We start from the raw sequence: 20,441 nt of genomic DNA, 5'->3' as shown, positions 1-20,441 counted from the left end.
GGTTTTAACGCTTAATGTGGTATTAACACATAAATAACAGGAGCTATTTGTCATCATACATGTTTTTTCATCTTGTTACCATCTGATCTAAAGCAATTTCATTGTCTAAAATGTAATAGGTACAAGAAGAGACCTTGCAAACGTAAGGTTGCAGTTACTAGCTGCCAGCTGGTGTTGTCTTGAGACTAGCTGAGGGCCTCACATCTGACACAGCTCATAAAGCTTAAGTTCTCAGCAATACAAGGACTGGCTGAAATCATACCCATAGTGTCACCTAGTATTACCTTGGATGTCTGAACCACAGTTCTTCTATCTTGACTTTTAATTGTAGTTTTTTCCTTAATAGCCCAAACTGTTGTCACCATTAATGATTTTAGTGTTTTTCTAGTATGAGAAGATGCAAGAATTTTGGCCCTTAAAAATCTACCTGAGAATATGTATCTGAAGGCCTGTTCTGTCAGTTTTCCCCAGAGCACAGAGTGCCTCTTTCCTGAACTCCACCTTGAACTCCATTCAGGGGATGTTGAAGGTTAGCAGCCATAGTGGCTCATGATTTAATCCTGGTAGAGGTAGGCAACAGGTGCTAGTTTCCAGTTGGCAGGGTCCCTTCATGGTCATGAATTTGACCAAGGTTTGGGGGGCATTTCATGACCATTTCATCTCACAGTGCTAGAAATGCTCATTCCCAGTTCTGGCAAAGATTTCTTTGACAGGCCACTCAATGTGCTGTTACTGAAGTAGGCCTTATTAACAGTGGCCAAAAGTCTCTGGACCACCTGTCTTCCTAGTCTCTTATGGTCCAGGAAACTCTTCCCTCTTGTTGTTTCTTCCCATACCAAGAGTTACACTATTACAATCATTGATCTCATATGGGACTATATATTATCATTTTATCAGAGGCTCAGTCATACATTTGGTAATGTAAGAAAGAATGATTTTGTAAAACAGGCAATAAAAAATAAAATAGCTAGCAGTATTAGTAAGGTCATAAGTAAGAATGTATTAGTAAGGTCATAAGTAAGAATGTAAGTCAAGAACTTCCATTAGGTGCAGCCCAGTATATCCCCAGGTTGTCTGACTTAGTCTGTTTTTTCTAGTATTACTAGGCTGGTTCCTTTAAACTTAAATGACCATAGCCTGGTGTTAATCTCCTGTTTGTAGATAGTGGAGATCTTTATCCAAAGACTGATTACGAAGTTAAGCTTCAGGAACAAACTTAGAGTGTCCTTTTAATAACTTAATTAAATCTTGTAGCAATATAACATAACAGCAAGGGACCATCTGGGAAGTGGGTTTTAGTAAACACCTTAGTTAACAAATCTAGAATTTAATATTTAGTGAAACATAATCTTCTTTTTTTTTCTCCCTAAAGTACTCTTATCTCCATTAAACACAGCCAAATCAAGACTAATTTTTTAAAATCTTTATTGGAGTATAATTGCTTTACAATGGTGTGTTAGTTTCTGCTTTATAACAAAGTGAATCAGTTATACATAGACATATGTTCCCATATCTCTTCCCTCTTGCGTCTCCCTCCCTCCCACCCTCCCTATCCCACCCCTCTAGGTGGTCACAAAGTACCGAGCTGATCTCCCTGTGCTATGTGGCTGCTTCCCACTAGCTATCTATTTTATGTTTGGTAGTGTATATATTTCCAAGCCACTCTCTCACTTTGTCACAGCTTACCCTTCCCCCTCCCCATATCCTCAAGTCCATTCTCTAGTAGGTCTGTGTCTTTATTCCTGTCTTACCCCTAGGTTCTTCATGACATTTTTTCCCCCTTAAATTCCATATATATGTGCTAGCATACTGTATTTGTCTTTCTCTTTCTGACTTACTTCACTCTGTATGACAGACTCTAGGTCTATCCACCGCATTACAAATAGCTCAATTTCGTTTCTTTTTGTGGCTGAGTAATATTCCATTGTATATATGTGCCACATCTTCTTTATCCATTCATCCGATGATGGACACTTAGGTTGTTTCCATCTCTGGGCTATTGTAAATAGAGCTGCAATGAACATTTTGGTACATGACTCTTTTTGAATTATGGTTTTCGCAGGGTATATGCCCAGTAGTGGGATTGCTGGGTCATATGGTAGTTTTATTTGTAGTTTTTTAAGGAAGCTCCATACTGTTCTCCATAGTGGCTGTGCCAATTCACATTCCCACCAGCAGTGCAAGAGTGTTCCCTTTTCTCCACATCCTCTGCAGCATTTATTGTTTCTAGATTTTTAAATGATGGCCATTCTGACTGGTGTGAGATGATATCTCATTGTGGTTTTGATTTGCTTTTCTCTAATGATTAATGATGTTGAGCATTCTTTCATGTGTTTGTTTGCAGTCTCTATATCTTCTTTGGAGAAATGCCTATTTAGGTCTTCTGCCTGTTTTTGGATTGGGTTGTTCCTTTTTTGTTATTGAGCTGCATGAGCTGCTTATAAATTTTGGAGATTAATCCCTTGTCAGTTGTTTCATTTGCGAATATTTTCTCCCATTCTGAGGGTTGTCTTTTGGTTAGATCACTCCCTAACACCATACACAAAAATAAGCTCAAAATGGATTAAAGACCTAAATGTAAGGCCAGAAACTATCAAACTCTTAGAGGAAAACATAGGCAGAACACTCTATGACATAAATCACAACAAGTCCTTTTTGACTAATTTGTTTGTAAAATAAGTCTGGCCCATTGACCACATAGGCTCCTCCATACTGACTCTGGTGTAATTCCTCAGGAGTCTCCGACTAAATTCACAAAAGGCCTCTCAAGGCCGAGAAAGCCATGCCAAAGTCCTGCCATCACATTTTTCCTGGTGGATTTCTCTCTTCTAGAGGTCCCCCAAATATTTGGAGATTCCTGTACGTGTCAGGAGACAGTCTTTTGTATTTACCTGATAAGGCTGCTCATAACCAAGTGTCTCCAATTTCTGGAGGGACAAGGCAGAGAGAAAAGAAAAATGTTTTCATTTGATCCACAGGTGTAAATCACCTAATTGTCGTAAACCATAAGTAGCTTGAAGAGAAGGGCTTCTCTATATCTTAAAAACAAAGATTAGAAGCCAGTAATATGTCAGGCAAAAATCATAAAAATCATAATCATATTTAGCAGTTCGTTGGATCCCATGTAATTGGTTTTGGTTTTGTTTGAGTACAGTTTTTCCATTAGTTTTATTGACCTTGCCTGATGGTAGAGGGTGATAGTGACGGTGATAATTTTAAGAAATTTGTAAGGTTTTTGGTTAAGGCTTATATGATTTGTCCAGTGAAGTGGTTGCCTTGATCACTGGAGATTATAGAAAGTGTACCCCCAGTGGAAAACACATTTTCTAACCATTTCCTCTTTCATTGTGAGGGCATCAGCCTTGCAGCCAGGGAAGGCTTTAAGCCATCAAATAAAAAATGAGGCTTGCCAGGGAGCCAGGAGAAGCCAGACAGCCATCTTGGATTTCCCGTAGCCCTGACTACTTAATTTACAGTTATTGTTGACCCGTTTCGATTTCTCTGATTTTGGAGTAGACCGCTGCCATGCTACAAGGGCGTCAGGATGGCAAGTCTGACAATGAGGGGTTAATCTTTGTGTAGAAGTAGAATGAATTTTATCTGCATGTGCCATAATCTTTACAGGCTCTGTTGTTATTACCTTTTATTTAACAGTTTCTCCTGTAATTTAATCTGTCAAATAATCCCAGTTAGTTTAATATATATTTTTTGAGATGCTCCAGGGGCCTTCTGAAGCACCTCAAAGTTAGCTGGAGGTCAGAAGAACTTTAATTAGAATTTGACTCTTAGGAAGTTTGTTAAAAATATCAAAAAGTTTTAAAACACTTAGTCAAATAGAATCGTAGGTCATTGTGAAATAATACTTATTTATTCAACCAAAGTGACAAAAGATTTTAAAAGCAAATATAAGTCACTTAAAGGCAAATAAATTCATATAATCTGTTACCAAAGGCAGCTTTCCAAGGAAACTTTGTTCTCTTAACAGAGAGAGAAAACCAAATTCCAGTCTTCATATCTTCTATCACTGACAACATATATTCTACTTGCTTCACACACCGAAATATTTCCCTTATCCTTTTTAAAAAATATTTATTTATTTATTTATTTGGTTGTGTGGGGTCTTAGTTGCAGCAGGCAGCCTCCTTAGTTGTGGCATTTGAACTCTTAGTTGTGACATGCATGTGGGATCTAGCTCCCTGACCAGGGATCGAACCCAGGCCCCCTGCATTGGGAGTGCGGAGTCTCATCCACCATGCCATCAGGGAAGTCCCTCCCTTATCCTTTTAGTAGCTTTAATGATGTATTATAATTTTTAACCCTTAAAAACCTTAATCTCTAGTGAAAACCAAGAAGAAAGCAATTGTGAACTGTTTGTCATGCTGGCATTTTCTGATTAACAACCTTAAGAACATATTCCATAACCTCTAAAAACATGCACTTTCACAAAGCACAATTTCTTTTCTCAGTGTGGTACAAGGCATGTGTCTAATAAAGCCAAACATCTTTAGTTTCCCTCTTGTAAGAAGACAAAAGGTAAATTTACATTTGTTCAGCAATCAATATTCCAGTATTTTATCTTAAAAATGATTTAGACCTTTAATGAGTTCTTCTCATTTGACCTGATTTAGCAAAGCTCTAAAGTTTCAAGTTGCCAAAAATCTGGAAAAACGAAAACATAATTATTTCCAAAGTGTACAAACGTTGTAAGAGATTCAACACTGAATATTTCCCAGATCATGTGAACCTGAAATTTATTTAGTTTAGTATCTCTTCTATTTAGAATTGCTTGATTTGTAAGTGCTTACTTTTAAAAAGCCAAGTAAATAGAGCTTATTGACAAATTAACCTCAGCAATATTATCCAAAGACAAAGACACATACTGAGGCATAAATATATCCAGACAGATATCTCATAGCTTCCACTTGAGGTTTAAATGCCTCTTTGTCTCTCTCTCTTTCTCTCTCTCTTTTTTTCTTGGCTTGAAGTTCTACTAATTAATCCAAGGCCAAAGTCTCAGGCAAAATGGGCTATGTCTGTATTTCAAGGACAGCATAAGAGTTAATTTCAAGTTTTCCCCTAGGCATATTTTTGTTCTCTCAGGGTCAGAATTTTGAAAAAAAGTGTTTTAACGAGCTAGCTTTCTCTAACTGCACATGCAAAAAGAACCAGTTTTGTAATTTCAAAAGAGTTTTACCTTAACCAACTTTCTCCGGAGTCTAAAGAATATTGTGGCCATCCAGTGTCAAAAAAAATCGTCTTTCTTTTTCTGTAGTCATAGTTTCATAGCTAAAATATAGACCAAATATTGCTCAAATTGGCCCTAATAACAGGGGCAGGCTGGCTGATACACTGTCCCATCAGGGGTTGTCCCTCTGGGGAGGTGGGGATCTTAGTTGGACCAGAAGAAACTGGAGGGAATTTGCATGAGTGGGAGAAGCTTGGTTTCCCCCATGAGAGCTGGGTGCGGGGTGGTGGTGTTTAAAAGAGGATCGTTTAGAATGTCAGGAGAGTGGTTTTTTTTTTTTTTTTGATTCCTCAGGCTTTTGATTAGAGGAGCCACATAGAGCAGGGTTATGATAAATGGCCATAAAGGCCTGAACATAGGGAAGCTCAGTGCATTTCGCCATCCTGTGGCAAAAAGATCTAACTGTAAGAAACACATTTTAGGCCATTTTCCCAACCCCCAACTTATATAAAGGCCAGGCAGTGTTACAGCAAAACCTAAGCTTCCCCTTTCTCAGTCCATCTGGCTTAGAAAGGGGATCCTCCCATGATGAATAACCTGCAACCAAGAACAGTGCTCCTAGAGATGAAGGCCAGCACCCTGGAAACAGTAGTAGGAGGCGCCTGACGGACACTCAGAGGGCCTGGGTTCCCTTCTCTCGTCTAATGGGGTGTGGGGTGCCCTCTACTCCCCCACTGATATCTTTTCTTTTCCTTTTTTTTAAAAAAAGATCTTTACTGGAGCATAATTACTTCACAATACTGTGTTAGTTTCTGTCGCACAACAAAGCGAATCAGCCATCTGCATACACATGTCCCCATATCCCCTCCCTCTTGAGCCTCCCTCCCACCCTCCCTATCCCACCCCTCTAGGTCATCGCAAAGCACCGAGCTGATCTCCGTGTGCTATGCGGCTGCTTCCCACCAGCCAACGATGTTACATTCGGTAGTGTGTATATGTCGATGCTACTCTCACTTTGCCCCAGCTTCCCCCTCCCACCCCATGTCCTCAAGTCCATTCTCTATGTCTGCCTCTTTATTCCTGCCCTGAAACTATGTCCATCAGTACCACTTTTTTTTTTTTTTTAAGATTCTCTATATATGTGTTAGCGTACGGTATTTGCTTTTCTCTTTCTGACTTATTTCACTCTGTATGACAGACTCTAGGTCCATCCACCTCACTACAAATAACTCAATTTCATTTTTTTATGGTTGAGTAATATTCCATTGTATATATGTGCCACATCTTCTTTATCCATTCAGCTGTCGATGGACATTTAGGTTGCTTCCATGTCCTGGCTATTGTAAATAGTGCTGCAATGAACATTGTGGTACCTGACTCTTTTTGAATTATGGTTTTCTCAGGTTATATGCCCAGTAGTGGGATTGCTGGGTCATATGGTAGTTCTATTTTTAGTTTTTTAAGGAACCTCCATACTGTTTTCCATAGTGGTTGTATCAATTTACATTCCCACCAACAGTGCAGGAGGGTTGCCTTTTCACCACACCCTTTCCAGCATTTATTGTTTCTAGATTTTTTTGATAATGGCCATTCTGATCGGCATCTGGTGACGCCTCATTGTAGTTTTGATTTGCATTTCTCGAATAATTAGTGATGTTGAGCATCTTTTCATGTGCCTCTTGGCCATCTGTATGTCTTCCTTGGTGAAACATCTATTTAGGTCTTCTGCCCATTTTTTAACTGGATTGTTTGTTTTTTTAATATTGAGCTCCATGAGCTGTTTGCATATTTTGGAGATTAATCCTTTGTTGTTTCATTTGCAAATAATTTTTCCCATTCTGAGTGTTGTCTTTTTGTCTTGTTTGTGGTTTCCTTTGCTGTGCAAAAGCATTTAAGCTTCATTAGGTCCGATGTGTTTATTTTTGTTTTTATTTCCATTACTCTAGGAGGTGGGTCAAAAAAAATCTTGCTGTGATATATGTCAAAGAGTGTTTTTCCTATGTTTTCCTCTAAGAGTTTTATAGTGTCCGGTCTTACATTTAGGTCTTTAATCCATCTTGAGTTTATTTTTGTGCATGGTGTTAGGGAGTGCTCTAATTTCATTTTTTTACATGTAACTGTCCAGTTTTCCCCGCACCACTTATTGAAGAGGCTGTCTTTTCTCCACTGCATATTCTTGCCTCCTTTGTTGTAACTTAGGTGCCCATATGTGTGTGGGTTTATCTCTGGGCATTTTGTCCTGTGCCATTGATCTATATTTCTGTTTTTGTGTCACTACCATACTTGTCTTGATTACTGTAGCTTTGTGGTATAGTTTGAAGTTGGGGAGCCTGATTCCTCCAACTCCGGTTTTCCTTCTCAAGATTGCTTTGGCTATTCGGGGTCTTTTGTGTTTCCATACAAACTGTAAAATTTTTTCTTCTAATTCTGTGAAGAATGCCATTTGTAGTTTGATAGGGATTGCATTGAATCTGTAGATTGCTTTGAGTAGTAGAGTCATTTTCACAATGTTGATTGTTCCAGTCCAAGAACGTGGTATATTTCTCCATCTGTTTATGTCATCTTTGATTTCTTTCATCAGTGTTTTATAGTTTTCTAAGTAAAAGTCTTTCGCCTTCTTAGGCAGGCTTGTTCCTAGGTATTTTATTCTTTTTGTTGCAATGGTAAATGGGAGTGTTTCCTTAATTTCTCTTTCGGACTTTTCATTGTTGGTGTATAGGAATGCAAGAGATTTCTGTGCATTAATTTTTTATCCTGCAACCTTACCAAATTCATTGATGAGTTCTAGTAGTTTTCTGGTGGCATCTTTAGGATTTTCTATGTATAGTATCATATCATCTGCAAATAGTGACAGTTTTACTTCTTTTTTTTCCAATTTGTATTCCTTTTATTTCTTTTTCTTCTCTGATTGCTGTGGCTAGGACTTCCAAAACTATGTTGGATAAGAGTGGCGAGAGTGGACATCCTTGTCTTGTTCCTGATCTTAGAGGAAATGCTTTCAGGTTTTCACCATTGAGATTGATGTTTGCTGTGGGTTTGTCATATATGACCTTTATTATGTTGAGGTAGGTTCCCTCTATGCACATTTTCTGGAGAGTTTTTTTCATAAATGGGTGTTGAATTTTGTCAAAAGCTTTTTGTGCATCTAATGAAATGATCATATGGTTTTTATTCCTTAATTTGTTAATATGGTGTATCACATTGATTGATTTGCATATACTGAAGAATCCTTGCATCCCTGCGGTAAATCCCACTTGATCATGTTGTATGACCCTTTTAATGTGCTATCAGATTCTGATTGCTAGTATTTTGTTGATGATTTTTGCATCTATGTTCATCAGTGATATTGGTCTATAATTTTCGTTTTTTTGTGATATCTTTTTCTGGTTTTAGTATGAGGATGGTGGTGGCGTCATTGAATGAATTTGGGAGTGTTTCTCCCTCTGCAATTTTTTGGAAGAGTTTGAGAAGGATGGCTGTTAGCTCTTCTCTAAATGTTGATAGAATTCGCCTGTGAAGCTATCTGGTCCTGGACTTTTTTTTTGTTGGAAGATTTTTGTTGTTGTTGTGGTTGGAAGATTTTTAATTACAGTTTCAATTTCATTACTTGTGATAGGTCTGTTTATATTTTCTAATTCTTCCTGGTTCAGTCCTGGAAAATTGTAACTTTCCAAGAATTTGTCCATTTCTTCAAGGTGGTCCATTTTATTGGCATATAGTTGTTTGTAGTAGTCTCTTATAATCCTTTGTATTTCTGCTGTGTCAGTTGTGATTTCTCCTTTTTCATTTCTAATTTTATTGATTTGCGTCCTCTCCCTTTTTTTCTTGATGAGTCTGGCTAAGGGTTTATCAATTTTGTTTATCTTCTCAAAGAACCAGCTTTTAGTTTTATTGATCTTTGCTATTGTCTTCTTCATTTATGCTCTGATCTTTATGATTTCTTTCCTTCTACTGACTTTGGATTTTCTTTGTTCTTCTTTCTCTAGTTGTTTTAAGTGTAGGGTTAGATTGTTTATTTGAGATTTTTCTTGTTTCTTGAGGTGAGATTGTATTGCTATAAACTTCCCTCTTAGAAATGCTTTTGCTGTGTCCCATAGGTTTTGGGTCATCTTCTTTTTATTGTCATTTGTTTCTATGTATTTAAAAAATTTCTTGTTTGATTTCTTCAGCGATCTCTTGGTTATTTAGTAGTGTACTGTTTAGCTTCCATGTATTTGTGTTTCTTTATAGTTTTTTTCCTGTAATTGGTTTCCTATCTCATTGTGTTGTGGTCAGAAAAGATGCTTGACACGCTTTCAATTTTCTTAAATGTTCTGAGTCTTGATTTGTGACACAAGATGGGATCTATCCTGGAGAATGTTCCATGTGCACTTGAGAAGAAAGTGTATTCTGCCGCTTTTGGGAGGAATGGTCTATAAATATAAGTCAGATCGATCTGGTCTATTGTGTCAGTTAAAGCTTGTGTTTCCTTACTTATTTTCTGTTTGGATGATCTGTCCGTTGGTGTAAGGGGGGTGTTAAAGTCCCCTACTATTATTGTGTTACTGTCAATTTCTCCTTTCAGGGTTGCTAGTATTTGCTTTATGTATTGAGATGCTCCTATGTTGGGTGCATAAACACTTAATAATTGTTATATCTTCTTCTTGTATAGATGCCTTGATCATTATGTTGTGTCCCTCCTTATCTCTTTTAATAGTCTTTATTTTAAAGTCTATTTTATCTGATATGAGTATGCTGCTCCAGCTTTCTTTTGATTTGCATTTGCATGGAATTTTTTTTCCATCCCTTCACTTTCAGTCTGTGTGTGTCCCTAGGTCTGAAGTGGGTCTCTTGTAGACAGCATATATAAGGGTCTTGTTTTTGTATCCATTCAGCCAGTCTGTGTCTTTTGGTTGGGGCATTTAATCCATTTACATTCAAGGTTATTATCGATATGTATGTTCCTATTCCCATTTTCTTAATTGTTTTGGGTTTGTTTTTGTTCACCTTTTTCTTCTCTTGTGTTTCCCACTTAGAGAAGTTTCTCTAGCATTTGTTGTAAAGCTGGTTGGTGGTGCTGAATTCTCTTAACTTTTGCTTGTCTGAAAAGCTTTTGACTTCTCCATTGAATCTGAATGAGATCCTTGCTGGGCAGAGTAATCTTGGTTGTAGGTTTTTCTCTTTCATCACTTTAAGTATATCCTGCTACTCCTATCTGGCCTGCAGAGTTTCCACTGAAAAATCAGCTGATAGCCTTATGGGGATTCCTTTGTATGTTATTTTTTGTTTTTCCCGTGCTGATTTTAATATTTTTTCATTGAATTTAATTTTTGTTAGTTTGCTTAATATGTGTCTTGTTGTGTTTTTCCTAGGGTTTATCCTGTATGGGACTCTCTATGCTTCCTGGACTTGGGTGACTATTTCCTTTCCCAAGTTAGGGAAGTTTTCAACTATAATCTCTTCAAATATTTTCTCAGACCCTTTCTTTTTCTCTTCTTCTTCTGGGACCCCTATAATTTGAATGTTGGTTTGTTTAGTGTTGTCCCAGAGGTCTCTGAGATTGTCTTCAATTGTTTTCATTTTTTTTTTTTTAAATTCTGCTCCTTGGCAGTTATTTCCACCATTTTGTCTTCCAGCTCACTATTGGTTCTTCTGCCTCAGTTATTCTGTTATTGACTCCTTCTAGTGTATTTTTCATTTCAGTTATTATGTTGTTCATCTCTGTTTGTTTGTTCTTTAGTTCTTCTAGATCTTTGTTAAATATTTCTTGTATTTTCTCAATGTGTGTCTCCATTCTATTTCTGAGATTCTGGATCATCTTTATTATCATTACTCTGATTTCTTTTTCAGGTAGATTGTCTATTTCTTCTTCATTTATTTGGTCTTGTAGGTTTTTACCTTGCTCCTTCATCTGTGACATATCCTTTTTCCATGTCATTTTTTTTTTTTTTTTTTTTAATGAGTGGAATTGTGTTCCTCTCTTACTGGTTGTTTGGCCTGAGGCTTCCAACACTGGAGTTTGTAGTCTATTGGGTAGAGCTTGATCTTGGTGCTGAGGTGAGGAACTCCGTTGCGACCTCACTCTGATGAATATTTCCTGGTGTCTGAGGTTCTCTGTTAGTCCAGTGGTTCTGACATGGAGCTCCCACCGCAGGAGCTTTGGCCTGACCTCAGGCTTGTGTACCAAGATCCCTCAAGCCACCTGGGGCAGCAAAAAATAAAACAACAACAACAATAACAAAGTAAAAAATAAAATTAGGCTAGGAAACTAACAGATATGTTGGGAAGAATATAAAAATAAAAATATAGATGAATCAACACCTGGAAGGTACAACAGTACCACAATAGTAAAAAAGAGGCGGAGGGGAAAAAAAAGAGGGTGGGGGAGACCTTGGCTGTGGAGGGCTGGGCCTAAGCAAGGGTGAGGTTTGGGCAGTGGGCGGGGCCAATGCTCAGGACCCACAGGGCTGGAAAAGGCCCTGGGGGCTGTGGGAGGTGGGGCTTAGGCTCAAGTAACAGAAGGGGCCCCGGTGTGCCCCCCACCCCTGGTCTCAGAGGGCAGGGACCTCAGCTGGGAGCCCAGTAGGCTTCCTGAGTTCGAACGTGTGGGGCAAATGCCCTCCTCTCCTCTCCTGCTCCTCTGGTCTGGGGTCTGGGAGGGCCCCTCCCACCTGCCTCTCCTGATCCCCTGGCCTCCCTCCTATGCCCCCAGGACCCAGGCGGACTGGATGGGGTGTTGGAGTGGGGGGAAGCAGCTTGAGAGCTCAGCAGTCTCCCCGGCCGAGTGGGCCAGGCGATCACCCTCCACTCCTCTCCTGCTCTTCCTCTTCCCGGAGAGTCCCTCCCACCTGCGTCTCCTGATTTCCCTGGCCTCAGGGGCACCAGTCCTTTCTGGCCTCCACTTCTCCTCCTTCCTCGGTCCCCCTATGTCCTACCAGTTCACTCTGGGGTTCCTCCCATCTCCTTGGGGGTCACTGTCCTCCACCAGCTGCTGGCAGGCGTCCTTGTTGTGGGGAGATGCTAACTCTGCATCTTGCCCCACCTCCATCTTGACTCCACTCCCTCCCCCACTGATTTCTAACAAGATGTCTCTGGTCATCCTTGGTACCTTGCACAAGGTGTCCTCCTTTATTACCTGGAGAGGACATTTGGACCAGTGTAGAGCAGTTGCCATGATGTTTCTGGTGGTGGGGGGTGGGGATCTGTTGTCTATCCTTGAGACTGAGCGCTGTGGCCTGCTTGAATGTGGCCAGCCTAATAGGCTGGGCATTGCGGTGTATGGGCTTCCAAGGCCTGGAGTGAAAGGGGAGCTCCTGGAGGAACTGCAGTTGGCCACTCTGGAAAGTGCCATGGGGGTCAGGACTTGAGGATTTTATCTGACACTGACAACGGTGGGCTTGCCTGCGGCCAGGGTGCAGTTAGTCCTTCCTGAAGAGGGTGTTAAAGTATTAGGTAAAAAAGAAAGCTTGCTGTGCAAGTAAGGTGGGAAAGAAAATCAGAGAAGCGTGGGAGAGATAGTGAAAGTCAGGAGTCTCCAGCCAGCAGTTTGGACGAGACCCGCAGTTTACCTTGAACTTCCGTGTTTTGGCACCAAATGATCTCGGAGAGATAGCAAGGAGCAGTCCTGAGGCAGGATCTTAGTTCCCTGCCCAGGAATTGTACCTGGGTATCCTGGATGAAAACCAGGATCCTAGCTGCTAGTCCAGCAGGGCTAGAGGCTAGAAACAAAGTTGCCCTGGTTCTTGCACCATCTGAAAGCAAGAGTGTTTCAAGGAGGAAAAACTATGAAAAGAGGTACAAAGTTTATTATCAGAGACACAGCACTACATGAGGGAGAGCTCATAGAGAAGTAGTTTATTTATTTAAGACAGAAGTAAGGCAGAAATACACACCTGGAGAGAAAGGGTGTGGGCATCCTCTCTCATGAGGAGGAGAGCTGTAAAAAGTGATTAAAATCACTTATATAGGACAGTCCTTCCAGGTCTTTGTTCGCCTCTGGCCAATTATCTTGCTTATTTTCCCACATTTGACCAGTCCTAGGACCCTCTCTGATAAGCATGTGCATCTATTTGCTGGATTTCAGCCTAAAGGCTAAAACAGGAAGTCTGACAACATCAGAGGGAGTGAACATTGTAGGAGAAGCCATTAGATGTGGAACAGGATCGGTGTCACCCTCTGGACAGTCAGTCACTGGCTCTGCAAGCTGCACTCACAACTCCCTGGTGTTGCTCACAAAGCACATGGATCTATGTAAGCTCTGCTTAACTCTGCATTAATGAAGAGTCTGGAAAAAACCTGCCCACAACCTGGCTCAATCCTGACCTGACCCGACCTGTTGCAACTGAGTCTCCTGGGCCCACCCCTGCTCACTTCTCTATTTGGCACTTCCTTCTGTCATTGCTGAGGACGCCCACACCCTTTCTCTCCAGGTGCTGGTGTGGCCACCATGTGCCCGGATCTCATGCCCACTGTCCCGGGATCATGATGGTTGCTGCTTGCAGGGCAGAGACACGGTGCCCATTCCACCTTTGAAGTTCTGCTTCCAGAAGGACTTTTTACTTATTGCTGGGCAAGTCCAGGTTGAATCCAGAAAACATAAGCCCCTGGAGGCCTTTCAGGCGGGAATTGATGTCACCCAGGAAATCAAACATGTATAAAATTGTAACAAGAGCAGGCGAAGTGCTGTCAGGTGAGATGGTCACTGAGGCTCAGGGGGCCCAGGGAAGCTCATGATCTTCTGCCCCAAGAGGTTGCTCAGACTTTGGATGGGAACACTCACTCAGAGCTTCAAAGAAATATCCCTCAACATGATAAAGGCCACATATGACAAACCCACAGCTAACATCATTCTCAATAGTGAAAAGCTGAAAGCATTTCCTCTAAGATCAGGAACAAGACATGGATGTACACTCTTACCACTTTTATTCAACATAGTTTTGGAAGTCCTAGCCACAGCAATCAGAGAAGAAAAAGAAATAAAAGGAATCCAAATTGGAAAAGAAGAAGTAAAACTGTCACTGTTTGCAGATGACATGATACTATACATAGAAAATCCTCAAGACAGTACCAGAAAGCTACTAGAGCTCATCAATGAATTCGGTAATGTTGCTGGATACAAAATTAATACACAGAAATCTGTTGCATTTCTATACACTAACAATGAAAGATAGAAAGAGAAATTAAAGAAACACTCCCATTTATGATCACATCAAAAAGAATAAAAAACCTAGGAATAAACCTACCTAAGGAGACAAAAGACCTGTACTCCGAAAACTATAAGACACTGATGAAAGAAATCAAAGATGACACAAACAGATGGAGAGATATACCATGTTCTTGGATTGGAAGAATCAACATTGTGAAAATGACTGTTCTACCCAAGGTAATCTACAGATTCAATGCAATCCAGATCAAATTACCAATGGCATCTTTCACAGAACTAGAACCAAAAATTTTAAAAATTGTATGGAGACAGAAAAGACCCTGAATAGCCAAAGCAATCTTAAGAAAGAAAAATGGAGCTGGAGCAATCGGGATCCCTGACTTCAGACTATACTACAAAGCTACAGTCATCAAAACAGTATGGTACTGGCACAAAACCAGAAATATAGATCAATGGAACAGGATAGACAGCCCAGAAATAAACCCACACACCTATGGTCAATTAATCTATGACAAAGGAGGCAAGAATATACAATGAAGAAAAGATAGTCTCTTCAATAAGTGGTGCTGGGAAAACTGGACAGCTACATGTAAAAAAATGAAATTAGAAAATTCTCTAACACCATGGACAATAATAAACTTAAAATGGATTAAAGACGTAAATGTGAAACTGGATATTAGAAAACTCCTAGGGGAAAACATAGGCAGAACACTCTTTGACATAAATCACAGCAAGATTTTTTTGACCCACCTCCTAGAGTAATGGAAATAAAAACAAAAATAAACAAATGGGACCTAATTAAACTGAAAAACTTTTGCACAGCAATGGAAAACCATAAACAAAACAAAAAAAGAACCTACAGATTGGGAGCAAATATTTGCAAACCATGCAACCAATAAGAGATTAATCTCCAAAATGTATATACAGCTCATATGGCTCAATATAAAGAACAAACAAAGAACCCAATAGAAAAATGAACAGAGTATCTAAATAGACATTTCTCCAAAGAAGACATACAGATGGCCAAAAGGTAAATGAAAAGATGCTCAACATTCCTAATTATTAGAAAAATGCAAATCAAAGCACAATGAGGTACCAACTCTCACCAGTCAGAACGGCCATCATCAAAAACTATACAAACAATAATGCTGGAAAGGATGTGGAGAAAAGGGAACACTCTTACACTGTTTGTGGGAATGAAAATTGGTGCAGCCACTATGGAGAACAGTATGGAGTTTCCTCAAAAACCTAAAAATAGAGCTACCATATGATCCAGCAATCCCACTCCTGGGGATATATCCAGGAAAACCATAATTCAAAAAGATACATGCACCGCAGTGTTCATTGCAACACTGTTTACAATAACTAGGACATGGAAGCAACCTAAATGCCCATCGACAGATGAATGGATAAAGAAGATGTGGTACATATATACAATGGAATATTACTCAGCCATAATAAAGAATGAAATAATGCCATTTGCAGCAGCATGGATGGACCTACAGATTACCATACTAAGTGAAGTTAGTCAGACAGAGAAAGACAAATATCATATGATATCACTCACATGCGGAATCTAAAAAAAATGATACAAATGAACTTACATACAAAACAGTAATAGACTTCACAGACATAGACAACAAACTTATGGATACCAAAGGGGAGAGGGGAGGGGAGGGATAAATTAAGAGTTTGGGATTAACATATACACACTACTCTATATAGAATAGATAATAGCCTATAAGGGAAAAGAATCTGGAATAGCTACATGTATATGTATAATTGAGTCACTTTGCTGTACAACTGAAACTAACACAGCATTGTAAATCAACTATATTTCAAAAAAAAAAAAAAAAGAAATGTCCCAACACTCCTCGTGGTGTGGTTTGTGTGCCCTTCAGGGTGCCTGCAGGCCCGGCTGTGTGACCAGTCCTGTGAGGAAGAGGAGGCAGGGTCCTCTACCAGCATCTGTCTCTGCGCAGTAGAGCACGGTGGTCAAGCACGGTGCTCCCTGTCCTGGTGCTGCTCTGGCCTCGTGGCTGTCCCATCAACCCCTTCTCTGCTCATTTCCATGGGCGATCACCTCCCTGCCCAGGCCCGAATGCCAACTTCACCTTTGTCTCTGTTGTGTCCAGGTCTCGGGATGCATTTGGGGCTGTTTGTCACTGTGACCCTGAGTTATTGTCACGAGAACTTGTGTCTCCTAAAACACTGGAAATGTTTTAATGGGAAAAGCAGAGGCTGTTTATTCTGAGCTGCTGCAGCCAGGGAGCCGTGCCCAGCTGGCTGGGCAGCGACTCGGGCAGCAGGAGAGTGGGTGGCTTTGAGGCTTTATTATGTGTATGTGGCTTAATTGTTACTATATACATATAACACTATGCCCATGTAAGGGCCTATAACATACTTATTATATCATGTGTGTGTTAGCATGTTAAAATATTTTCTGTGTATAGAAAGCTTCTTTATAGGAAAAAGAGTGCCTCCGGTGTCCTGATGGGGGCTGCGGGGCTGGGGAAGCTGGACAGCCGACAAGACGCAGGCACCCCTGCGATGGCTGGGGCACATCCGGTTTTCTCTGATTGGTCCTCAGTCAGAAGCGAGGACAAAGAACGTGGAAGCCGTGGGTTATTGATCAAGCCCCGCCCGTGGGAAGGGTGTCACAGGGCTGTTGTAGGGCTTCCTGGGCTGTCACTAGAGATGGACGTCTGACTTCCTGCAGGTCTAGCACGGAGGGTTAGGTTTAGGTTAGCATGGAGGGAGCAGGCTGTTTCCTGGGCTGGATCCTGTGATGGTGGCTGGGTGTCCTGGGCTGTTGGCTGCATTCTTGGGTCAGAGTTCCATCTTTATATATGGTTGGCCAGGTACAGGTGTAAATTGAGTATCCCACCACAGCTCTGGCCTAGTGTCTTGTGAATGAGAATGTTCTTGAGGACCCCTTGGGATTTAGCCCATGCATCACCCCTCCCCCGCCCCAGCACAGATCCCCAGGGCACCTCTCCACATCCAGCTTACATTACAGTGCATCTCCCCTCCCTCCCAGATCCCCAGATCCCCAGTGCATCTTGCCCGCCTCCAGAGCAGTTCCCCAGGGAATGTCAGTGTGTCAGGGCCGAGCAGAGCAGGACTGCACCCTGGACCTTGTGTGAATTGCTCTACTGCCCCTCTCATGTTCTACTGCAACCAAACACTCGGGCCCTCTGGACAAGCCTCAGAGTTGCCCAATCCTGGGTTTTCTATGCCCAACCGCAGCAGGCTGCATGGTCCGTGTCAGAGTCCATGGGATGCCTGGTCTCCCAGCACAGATGGCAGCTTTCAGAAGGGCCTTCGCCACAAGTGGACTCTCCTGTCTACAGAGTCTGGGCACTTGTATGCTGGGAAGGAGGCCACCGGGCCCTGAAGAATGGTCTTAACTGCTCACAGGTCCTCAAAGAGGCCAAGAGGGTCACTCACCGCCCCTAGTTTCCTCCTTTTTGTACCTTTCCTAATAATCGAAACCTTTTCTTCCTGTTATTGGCCACTCGGTTTTTCCTTTCTGTGAAGGACCCACTGCTCACATTTCTTTCTTTTCATTGGTTGCTGAGTGCTCTTTGTATATGAAGGAGTCCTGCCCTGTGTCACATGTGCTCATGTGCTCTGCCCCGTTTCTGTTGCACTAGAGACCCTTGTGGGCAGGCTTCTCCAGGTCTTTACCCTCAGGAGGAGGCTCAGCCCATGCCCACCACTGTGCTTGGCCAGCCGGCCCTCTCCCTGGTGCCTGTGGCTCCTGCCTTTGTGGCTCCCAGCTTTCTTCTCAAGGACGGTGGCAGCCAGCCCCAGACAGCTCTTGCTTACTCATCAGGACATCCGGGCTGGCGGGACGGGGCCTGAGGACTGGCCTGTCTGTGTGAGCTCAGTGGGTGGATGGCTGGGTGGTGACTGGGGCCCCAGGAGGCTGATGCTGGCCTCCAGCCTGGTGCTTGTGCAGCTGTGTTCCTGTGGCCTCCTGCACTGACCGCTGAATGAACCCCTCAGGGTTTGCCCATGGGGAGTGGAACTGTAGCCTTTACCTTCATGCGGGGTGGGGTGGTGAGTCTGGGCTGGAGGCTTGTAGTGCAGGCGTGGTGGAGCCTGAACCGGGGTCTCTGTGGGCATTGAAGGACTCTTGAGGTGGAGCCTGGCTGGACACTTGGGTCCTCGAGGCCCAGAGCTGCCCTCTGCCCCCTTCCCTCTGGCCCCTTGTCCACGTCCTCGGGGGGGGGGCACCTCCTGCTCCCAAGGTACCACAGGCACCTCCCCCAAGGTACGCTCAGGTGGCATGGGATTCTTTAATGAACTTTACTAGGAAAAGTTAGGAGAGAGGTCAGACGAGGGCACGGGGGATGGGGGCGGGTGCTGCAGGGCTGATTTGGCCACACTGCGGACCCCTTGGGAAGCGCCTTCTGCTGTGGGACCGTGCCTCACAGCCTAGGGCCCTGCCTGCAGCCCCGAAAACTCCCTTGGCCTCTCCCCAGAAGGTCTGCTCTGCATCCTCATTCTGCACGAACAGGGCCTGGGGGTGGACAGCAGGGAGGGTGGGCACAGGACAGGAGCAGGGCATGGGGGGCAGCGCACTTGGACCTGGGGGCACGGAGGGCGGGACTGAGCCTGGGGAGTGAGCCCTTGGCTTGGTTGGGCTGGACTCAGACGCTGGATTGGGCTGGTGGGGACGCTGAGTCCGACATGTGGCTCTGGGCTCCAGCATGGGCTGGGCCCTGGGCTCCAGGCAATCACTGTGTTTCAGGGGTTGTTCAGTCAGAACCGGTGTGGGCCCAAGCGCAGGAGCCTGGGAGAAGCCTGGGGTGGTCAGCACCCATGCCCAGCCCAGGTCTCTCTGTGGAGGGAACAGATGCTCTTCTGGGACTTGCCCCAAAGTGGGGTGGGGTGGGGCTGTGATAGGCGGGCCCCCTGTTGCTTTTGACCTTGGGGCTGAGCTGGGGCCTCTGGGCGCTCGTGTGGTGTGTGTGTGTGTGTAAGACACAGATGAAGGTGTGTGGTGGTGAGGTGAGACACTGACAGGTTGTGTGGAGCTCATGGTCTGGGGGGGCTCTAGGGGTCAGGAGGCAGCGGGAGGCTGATCTCAGGCTCACACAGGGGCAACCCGAGGGGCTTAAGGGCAGGCATCGCCACTGGGCTTCGGGGTGCTCGGGGGGCATGGAGAGGTGAGGGATGCCGTGTGGTGTGGCACTGCTGGGGGGTGAGGGTGGGAGCCCTGGGGCCCAGTGTGGGGCAGTTCTTGAGGGACCCAGAGGCAGCCGTGCCAGGGACGGTGTTCAGTTAGGAGGCCGTGGGGGCGGCCCTCGTGTGACCACTCTGGCATTCCTGCGGGGCGGGCCGGCTAGCGGCTGATCGTTGGTCAGGGGGATGGAAATGAGGGACAGGGCCCAGGGCTGGGCAGGCTGTGCTGCCCTCAGGCAAGTTCAGCTTCTTGGTTACATGTTTAGGGGGACGGAAATGCTGGGTGTAGGGTGACCCCCAGGTCCATCACCTGGAGTCCCCATGGAGCCCAGCAGGCAGAGGGGCTCCTGTGCCAGCGTGCCCAGCATGCCTGGCAGGGTCCCTGAGGGCCAGATGTTCTCCTGGACACTGCTGTCCACCCCTCGGCCGTCCTGTTTGCCGCCCCTCCCAGCCTCCCCGTTTGGTGCAGGACCCCCTGAGCGATGCAGTCCCTTCCCTGCATACCATTCCCTCTGTGTCTGCCTCTGTCTGTCTCTCTCTCCCCCACAGGAAGCTGGACCGGCACATCGGATGGTATTGGGGCACAGTGTCCATGCTGACCAGACTCCGGCTCCCGGTATGGGGGGCTGTCCAGCTGAGCCTTGGCCTGGGGCTGTCGAGTGGCGGCCTCCTCCCCTCGCCCTGAAAGGCTGCAACAAAATTAAGCGTGGCTTACAGCGGCCCAAGGCCTCGTCCCCGGGATGAGCCAGACCCTGTGAAATGCCGGGCTGAGGGAGCCCAGCACGGCCAGAACCCGACCCAGACGCCGGCCCACTTTTTTGGAGCTTTTACTGAGAAGGGCCGACAGCTGTGGATCCTGACTCTGCCCTCTGGGGAGGGTTGTGTCTCCTCTGAGGTGGAATCACCAGGAGGGATGGGTCC

The 20,441-nt window shown here is 43.8% G+C and overlaps 1 gene segment (V, D, J or C); it reads right to left on the bottom strand.

Annotated features, from left to right (window-relative positions):
- LOC132489331 (immunoglobulin heavy constant gamma 4-like) overlaps nt 1–19,888 on the bottom strand; it is a 28,923-nt gene extending 9,035 nt beyond the window's left edge. Inside the window, 2 exon segments of the C gene segment in view lie at nt 18,768–18,923; nt 19,831–19,888. Coding sequence covers nt 18,768–18,923; nt 19,831–19,888 — 214 coding nt within the window.
- Nucleotides 19,889–20,441: the final 553 nt, after the last annotated feature.

Source organism: Mesoplodon densirostris, chromosome 4 (assembly GCF_025265405.1).
Source record: "Mesoplodon densirostris isolate mMesDen1 chromosome 4, mMesDen1 primary haplotype, whole genome shotgun sequence".
Classification (NCBI taxonomy): domain Eukaryota; kingdom Metazoa; phylum Chordata; class Mammalia; order Artiodactyla; family Ziphiidae; genus Mesoplodon; species Mesoplodon densirostris.
Note: the sequence above shows the minus strand (reverse complement) of the source record. Positions and strands in the feature narration are given on the sequence as shown.